This window comes from Chaetura pelagica, unplaced genomic scaffold (assembly GCF_000747805.2).
Source record: "Chaetura pelagica isolate M959 unplaced genomic scaffold, ChaPel_1.0 scaffold274, whole genome shotgun sequence".
Classification (NCBI taxonomy): Eukaryota; Metazoa; Chordata; class Aves; order Apodiformes; family Apodidae; genus Chaetura; species Chaetura pelagica.
The window spans coordinates 1,312,643-1,321,030 of NW_009952983.1; the positions used below are offsets into that span (position 1 = coordinate 1,312,643).

The window sequence follows — 8,388 nt, forward strand, 5'->3', positions numbered from 1 at the left end:
TCCAGAACCCTGCTGCTCTGATGGTTCTGAGCCTTCCTCTTTTCCAACTAAAATAATTTCATGACCAGTTCATACATGTTTGTTCCTGCCCTGAACATGAATTGTTTTTCCCCTCCCTGGTGTTTAGTCCCCTGATGTATTTATAGAAAGATCATCTCCTCTTTCAAGCTTCATTTTGCTAGGAATAGTAATGTTAGAAATAGACTGATGAATTGACTGTATGAGACCTGGACAGACACACATACACACAGAGGCTAGAGCACTCATTTTAAAAGAAATGCAGAAAATACAGATGAGTTAATCTTTAGTTACCAGTGCATTCTTGCAAACATGTCAGCAACTTATGTCAATTACAATATAAAAGACAGATCAAGTTCAAAACTGCTTTTCAGGAGTTTTTAGAACTAAAGACTATTCATCTATAGAAATACCAGAAAGCCTACCCGAAATCTCCCTAAAATTCTGGTTTGGGAACAGTACCAAAAGTTCACAATGAACATAATTTCTAAAAAGAGAGCTGGGGAGACTCAAAGTACATTTTGATAAAAAAGTCTTAGGCAGAGGCTAGTTTGGGGGTTAAATAATCTGCAGAAAAGGAAAAAAAAAAAAAGCTATTAAAAAAACTACAAGAAAGACTGAATAAACTATTTGCCTGTTTAGAGACAATTTCATTCTTCCATAAAAATATTTCCTAGCTTTGCTGGTCTGGCACATCAATCCTGAGTACTCTGACTTTTGACTTGTAATGATATTCCTTCAGATACAGCTTCACGGAGGGAGGAACGGGAAGGGCATCGATACCATCGTAAGTTGTGCAGTTGCAAATAACTGTTCTACAGATGTGCTGAAGGGAAAAAGGAAAAGTCCTGTTCAGTGGGGTGGATAAAAGTGGCTCAAAGAACATACAGGAACTTGGATCTTTGTAGTGCTCCAGGAGTCCTGTGATGTCAGGAGAATGGAAGACACAAGGGTCGTGGGCATCGAAGCTGAAGTTGTGATTCCACTGCTCTATCCGGGCGTGGAGGGAGCGGCTGTAGCGCCTGAAGCTCACAGAAAACAAATAGTCCTCCTGGGCAGAATCTCGTAACAAAAACGTTCCCTCTGGCTTCCCTTCTAGTAGCGCCTCAGCTGCGTATTTATCCATGACTCCCCAGTAGCAGGGATTGTTATTGATCTGGAGAAGGTCCGGGACCAGGCAGTGGACATAGTCAATCTGCGTGTGGTATTTCGGAGGTGTTTCCATCCGGAACAGCTCATCATCCGTTTCCCACTTGGGCTTGTTTCTTTTTCTAGAACTCGTGCACAGTGTTATAACTTCATCATCTGAGTCCATGTCGCTCTCATCTTTACTGCTCCTCCCCACCTTCCCTGTAACCAACTCAGACCTCAAGTCACCCCTAGAGGAACCGCTGTCGGTGAAGTCGCAGGACTGGGAGGGAGAGTCCATCCCCCCATTGGCAATCTGGTCATCTCGCAGCTGATCCTCCCTTTCCTCGTGCTGGGATAAATCACTAATGATCCAGTCTTCCCCTTTGGGGCTTATAGGGGCTGTATGTCTTTTGATCAAGTGCCAGCGAAAAGCCAGCTCGGAGCGCGGAGGGAAAGGACACTTATCCAGCATTAACTCGCTGATGTGGATCTTCCTCTTGGATGGCAGTCCCGAGGTGTGCCGACTGCTGCAGTTCTTGATGGGAAAGCACTGACCCACAGCATCCTGCAGCTTCTGCTTGAGAGACCGGCCTAAAAACCTGTGACCGCACGAGCGGTCGAGGTCCAGCTCGATGGAGGAGCAGCTGAACTTCCTCTCCTGGCTCCTCAGATTAGTCCCCGACCTCCCCGCAGCACTTGCTGCCTCAGCATCAGAGCAATGCTCGCTCTTCTTAGACCAGGAGAGCTTCTTCCCACTCCAGACATAACCATCCTTTCTGTCCGCACTTCTGCTCCGGCTGCTTTTGGGTCTGACGTCGGCGTTTTTAGCGTTACCATCCTTGTTTTCTGCCATCCTGACAGCTTTGCTTCACAAGCTGCCCGAGAGCGCGCGGGGTTTCTGGTAGGGTCTTTCTACATCAGGAAGCTTCCTCCAGGCACTTGCTGGAAATATCTGAGGAGAAAGAAAACACAGCTGAGTTAACAGAGAGTCCAGAGGAGACTCACAAAGATGAGCAGAGAGGGTTGGAGCAGCTCTTCTGTGAGAACAGGCTGGTAGAACTGGGGTGTTCAGCCTGGAGGAGGCTCTGGGGAGACCTTAGAGCACCTTCCAGTGCCTGAACAGGCTCCAGGAAAGCTGGGGAGGGACCTGGGACAAGGACAGGGAGTGAGAACACAAGGAGGAATGGATTAAAACTGGAAGAGTTGATTTAGGTTAGATGTTAGGAGGAAATTCTTTGCTGTGAGGGTGGTGAGACCCTGGCCCAGGATGCCCGGAGAGGCTGTGGCTGCCCCATCCCTGGCCGTGTTGAAGGGCAGGTTGGATGGGGCTTGGAGCAGCCTGGGCTGATGGGAGGTGTCCCTGCCCATGGCAGGGGGGTTGGAACTAGGTGATCTTGAAGGTCCCTTCCAACCCAAACCAGGCTGGGATTCTACTCTACGACTATGCAAGCACGTAAGGCCAGTGCAGGTGTATCCAGGACAATTAATTGCTAACAATGTAAAAACACTGTATGAGCTGAAGTCACCAGAACACCCCACAAATACTGGCCTGATCCCATCAAAGGCTCTCTTAACCCTGCTTTGGGAAAAGCATCTTCCAGAATAAACCACTTAGGTGTTTTAAGAGTACTCATTCTGATTACACAGCAGAGCAGAGAGGTTTAGGTGTTGCCCATCCTCTCGTGCTAGGGTCCATTTTAAATGGAAGCACTTCCCATGGCAGGTGATAGTGCTTTAGCTGTTGATTGAGCACATTCTGCATCTCTTCCAAATAACCTTTCAAGAAGGAAGAAGCCAGAACAGAAACAACTAGGTCAGAGTACAAAGAGCTACTGTACCTAGATGATATGCCTGTTTGTTACTAATCCACAGGGTGGGATGCCAGAGATCTTACTCTTAAGTGACACTTCTGGGTCACTTTCTGGATTAAAAAAAAAAATATATAAAAATTTAAATTACATCAGTCACAGATTCTGTCAATTTCTGAAAGCTGTTTTCCTCTGCCTTTTCAAACGGAGCTAGAAAATACTGAGCCCCTAAGGGATTGAAATATCTGGGGCTTTACATACTGAAAAGGATTAAAACAAATCCAGTCCCTTACTAAAAGCCATTTTAAAAGGCCGTGAAAGATGGAACTGCTTATTACTCATTAGAGAAGAAAGTTGACATTATTAAAATCAGTGTTGCTCTGAGACCTACAGTTGCTGATTTCATTCTCTTTTGTTTCCAAAAGTGTCTTGAATTCTCAAAGAGATAAGAGGAGCTCCTTTTGAACCTCGGGCTTTGAAAAAGAAAGCAAGAAAAAAAATCCTCTTTTGATTACTCAGTTGCAAAGTAGAGCAGATTTTTTTCAAGGTACAGAGATAGCAAATGTATGCTAGACACTCCCAAGGCATGGCAGAAGGCAGAAATATGCTGCTTTTGCACCAAAATATTGGACAGCCTCTCTGTTCCACTGGGTTTCTTTGGCTGTAGGGTTTTTGTTGTGGTTTATTTTTTTGGTTGTGTTTTTTTTTTAAACCCACCTAATTGACATGGTAAATACTAAGCAGGAAAAGAAAAGGGCATCCACTTCCTCTCTCCATTCAATCCATTCTCATCATCAGGATTAGCCAGCATGACACAACCTCTCTGTGGTCCCCTGGGGCTGCACAGGCTGAGTTCTAGCCTCTGCTTTCAGTAAAAGAATCAAGCTGCTGTGCCAAAAGGCTCACATGCAATCTGTGGGTCAAATGCATCCCAGATGTACCTTTCACCCAGGAAATTTTGACATCACATTCCTCATCTACAACTCACAAACCTGAGAGCTGCAGGAGAAAAGGGAGGGAAAGGGAGAAGATGCATATAAATATAGAAATGAGGGTAAGATAGGTTAAGTATTGCAAATATGTTGAAAAAAACTGGCATTAGAGCAAGCTGGATGACTGGTACCTCACTAGTACCAAGTGGAATCACAGAACAGGGTCCATGTTCCAGCAATTACAAATCAAAGATGGCAATAATCATCTTTTTCTTCTCTCAGGATTTTGCAAACCACTTTTAATTGAAAACATTTCAGGATGCAGTGCAGGTAGGAGAAAGGCAACATTTTAATTTAAACATTTGAATGAGACCCAAAACACCTTTATTTAGTTCAAGATTCATTGATTGCTTTTGTAACATTGATGTTTTTCACCCAGAAACAACTAGAATGGAGCACTGAATTTTGTCCACATTAAAAAAGAAAAAAAAAGCAATCTCATTTATCCTGGTGAAAAGTAACTGGAGGCAAAAAGTTATTCTACATTCATCCTGTGATAAAATACACTGTCTCTATATATGGGATTTTTAATTGGACAGAGAGATATCACTGAGATTGAAAAGTCAAGTACTTAAAAATTAGGATACGACAGTTTGTAATTGCTTTTGAAGCCTTCAATTATCTCATTCTGCACATCCAGCCCATATAAGGAATAAGAATACACAGAATATGGGCTTTTAATTAAAAACTGCAAAATGTACCAAACCCAGAAATTTTGAAAAGGCCCATTATTTCCTGACTTGAGCCTTGCAACTGAAATAAGCTCAGTGGTTGATGTCATTATGCCTAGTGGGAGGTGTCCCTGCTCATGGCAGCGGGGTTGGAACGATGAGCTTTAAGGCCCCTTCCAACCCCAAACCATTCTGTGATTCCTGGGTTTCTGTTGTACTTAACTGTGAAGCCACCTCCTGTTTTGTGCCTTTCTTCTATTACAAACCATTCGTGGCACCTGAACCCTGAAAATTAAACTGGAGAAGCAGCACGTGGTGCTGTAAGGCATGCACCATTAGCCAGCAACACAGAAGGCTGTTTCCCTGGGGTCTGAAGGCTGCTGGAACCGAGGCGCCAATTCTGCCACGTCAGAGCAGTAATTGCTAATCAGACACATCACCAGGCCTGTGGGAAGAGCAGGGAGTGAACGAAGGAAAAGGGAGGTCATCCTGCTAAAGCCAGGTTTGAACTTGGTGAAGGAAGAGTGAAGGATAGTTCAGTGGTCAGCTTGAGACCCGAGAGACAAAACCTCAGTTCCCAAATCTGCTCTCAGACAAGCTGCCTTCTGAGACGCACACCGGCGAGGGGGATTTGAGGTGCCCAAATCCCACCACGTGGCACGACAACAAGGGGTCATGCTTTCATGCCTTTCCAAATCTGTGATTCCCAGCCCCACCAGTAAAATGGGAACCCAAATTAGTTTGGATGTCAGAAAGAAAAAGGCATAAAGGGCAGTGAGGCGTTCAGTGCTGTATTACCACCCAAGGCTATCCACCTAAACCAGCTACTCCTTTTGCCTCAAATGTCCCAGGGAAATGTCATGTGCTGCACATCTATTAATGGCCAGGGTGCCACTGAAAGAGCAGGAGAGAAGGGCAAGGATAAAAGAGAGGGAACACTGAGTGTACTTTTCCCTAGAGGGCAAGGTTAAATGGAGGAGTCCCGGCTCTGTGCAGCTCACACACATCAGTTTGGAGATCCTTTTGGTAGATAGGATGAGTCCCCTGCCTACAAAAGCCTTCTCGTGGGGACACCTTGGGCATCTCAGAAGCAGGGAGAACTGACAAGACCCTTATGCCTGAAGACTCCTCTGCCTCAGCAGACAAACAAGAGAAAGCAACGTGCAGGGATGAGCAGAGTTCACTTCGGGCCACAGGATCTGTCTGGTAGTACCCAACACTGTCACAGCTTCCAGTCCCTGAGGACGAGCAGAGAGCTGGGTGGTTTTTGTTGTTGTTTTCATGATGTGCACAGCTCCCTCCTTCAGGGGCACATCTCTCACCAGGCTGCAGAGGTGGGGGGAGCACACACAGCTGCATAAGATGCTTTTTCTTTCAAGCACTGATGCCTCAACCCTAAGACTTCAAGCCCAAACTAAAATCCTATTTCGTAGCTATTTGGAGGCAATGACAGTATTATCACCTAGCCAGAGGTAGGCTGCAATCAACAGCTGTGATAAGACACTTACAGCTTCACCATATATCTAATTAAATCAGTGGCAAATACTCAATAACTCCAACAGGAGAATCAAAACCATAAGCACAGGCAAACCTAACTAAACAAGGAGATTCACACAAAGGACCATTAAATCAGTTTTGGACTTGTTATAGAAGTTGGTATTCTTCTAGGTCTGATAAAATCCTGAGAGAGAAGAGCAAGCCATAATCAGTTGGAATACTTTTTTTAATCTTTCTTTCAATGTACTACACAAAAGTTATTTAAAAAACAATCCTTGCCAGTCACAAGCTGTTTTCATTAATTTTGCCCAATTAGATTTTGGCCACAAGACCACATTTTAAAACTTGACATTCCACTGAATTTGAGCTGTTATTGACTTATTTTGAAAAAGAGCCCAACCTATTAAGGATAACATTAAGTCTCAATTCCTCTGTCTTATTTTTCTTCAGTTTTGACCATGTTTATTTTGATTTACAATACCATCCAGAAATACCTAAGCTAGACTCCAGGGGCCCTTCCAAGCACATTAAAGCAACAATCACACGGACATGAAAGAAACTGGCTGTCTAAGGCTACCAGTGATAACCCACAATACTTCTAACTTGGAAATACCCTTGATTTGTCCTAGGTCTGCACACTCTAGAGTGAAAGGACAACTACCCCCAATGCTGGGGCTGTTTTACTCACACCTGGGAGGGTTGAAGTGATCTGGAAGCAGGTGCCGAAGGTGAGAGGGCTGATCCCATCCTGCTTTAAGGAAACCCTGCTGAAGGAGAGAGGCGGGCAGCGCCTGGCAGAGCACAGCAGCCTGTCTAAAAGCACTAAATCAGCCGCAGCTTTGTGGTCCGTGACCAACACTTGCTGCTCCACCCAGAAACCGAATGGGAGAGCAGCTCCCGCCCCGCTCCCGGCCACTCACACCTACTAATCAAGCCCGCAGCAGGTTTGAGTTCCTGCCTGCATTTAAAGAATAACTTCCCATGTCATGCCCTGCCACCCCAGACGTGACAGAGCCTGCAAGTCCCCTTGGCCAAGTGACCACGGAATTCCCCCTCCCCATAAAAAAACTCTTCCCCCGGTTTTCTCCCTGCTGCTCAAAGAGTTATCCCAGCTGGCAGCACCTCCAGACAAGGAACTTCAGCTGTTACATAGGACTGAACTGAAAACGGCTTTTGTACTGTGAAATACGGTAGGTGCAGCTCGTATGAGAGCTTCTGAAAATTAAAATAATAAAGAAAAATAAACACAGTTGACAAGCACTTGTCTCTGTCCCAGGCAGCAGCAGCTTGCAGTGAGGCTGCTGTAAGAATAGCTGGGTCTTCCCACTCATCTGATAAACGGTTCAGCTCGAATAATCCTGCCAGAACACATTATTCTCACCAGAAATCACGATTTACTGAAACATGTCAGGATACACCCATGGAAAACATGTCTCTAGACAGCTTCCACAAGGCTTAATAATGAAATCTGGGCATATTTATTTATTTTTTTTCAAAAAAAGAAGCGTGCCTGCTTTGTAATTCTGTCACTTAGTCATTCATGAAAGTACCAACAATGTGACTGTTATAGAGAGCCCGACCACATTTCCAATATAAATAAATCACTCTGCTCACCCCAACCACTGATAACTCCACTGCAGAGCAAAACTGAAGATAAAAGGGCTTTGCCTGGAAGCAATTTTTCTTAGAAGCAGGAATAAACTGAGCCAGATCATTAAAGCTACATAAAAGGAAAACAGAGAACTCTGGGGTTTTTTGCTCCTTATTTCGGGCCTGTCGAGCTCTAATATATATATATTTTATATATATATATATATATTTGTGCTTCAAGAACTAAACCACACTGCCTTCCTCCTCTTTTTCAATGCAGAAGAGCTTAATGATTTTTTGGCAGTGCAATCAGTACCTGCCTAACTACAACCACTGTCAGCTGCATCTAGCACGGGCATGGGGATGGCTGTAATTAGAGAGTAATCCCGTAATTACCATAACGATCTCCAACTGGGTTTGATCCTGCAGCCTCTGCTGGGGTGAGAGCTTCCTCCCCAGCCTCCCTGCAACACGAGCAGGGGGGTTTGAGGGGTCATTGCTCTCCATTTCTTGGCTGTTCCTGTAAGCTGGAATGAGGGGAGGTGGGGAGGGAATTCTGTGCTGTGAGGGTGGCGAGACCCAGGCTGCCCAAGGAGGTTGTTGATGCCCCATCCCTGGCAGTGTTGAAGGGCAGGTTGGATGGGGCTTGGAGCAGCCTGGGCTGGTGGGAGGTGTCCCTGC

The 8,388-nt window shown here is 45.2% G+C and overlaps 1 protein-coding gene across 1 annotated transcript; it reads right to left on the bottom strand.

Moving 5' to 3' along the window:
* Window positions 1-253: 253 nt before the first annotated feature.
* Window positions 254-2,095, bottom strand: SOCS4 (suppressor of cytokine signaling 4). The gene has a single exon (XM_009996455.1). The coding sequence runs from the start codon at window positions 2,000-2,002 to the stop codon at window positions 692-694; it is 1,311 nt and encodes a 436-aa protein (XP_009994757.1). The 5' UTR covers window positions 2,003-2,095; the 3' UTR covers window positions 254-691.
* Window positions 2,096-8,388: the final 6,293 nt, after the last annotated feature.

What these genes read in the sequence shown, in the direction of transcription:
- SOCS4 (XM_009996455.1), bottom strand. Translation starts at nt 2,002, where the DNA reads ATGGCAGAAAACAAGGATGGTAACGCTAAAAACGCCGACGTCAGACCC.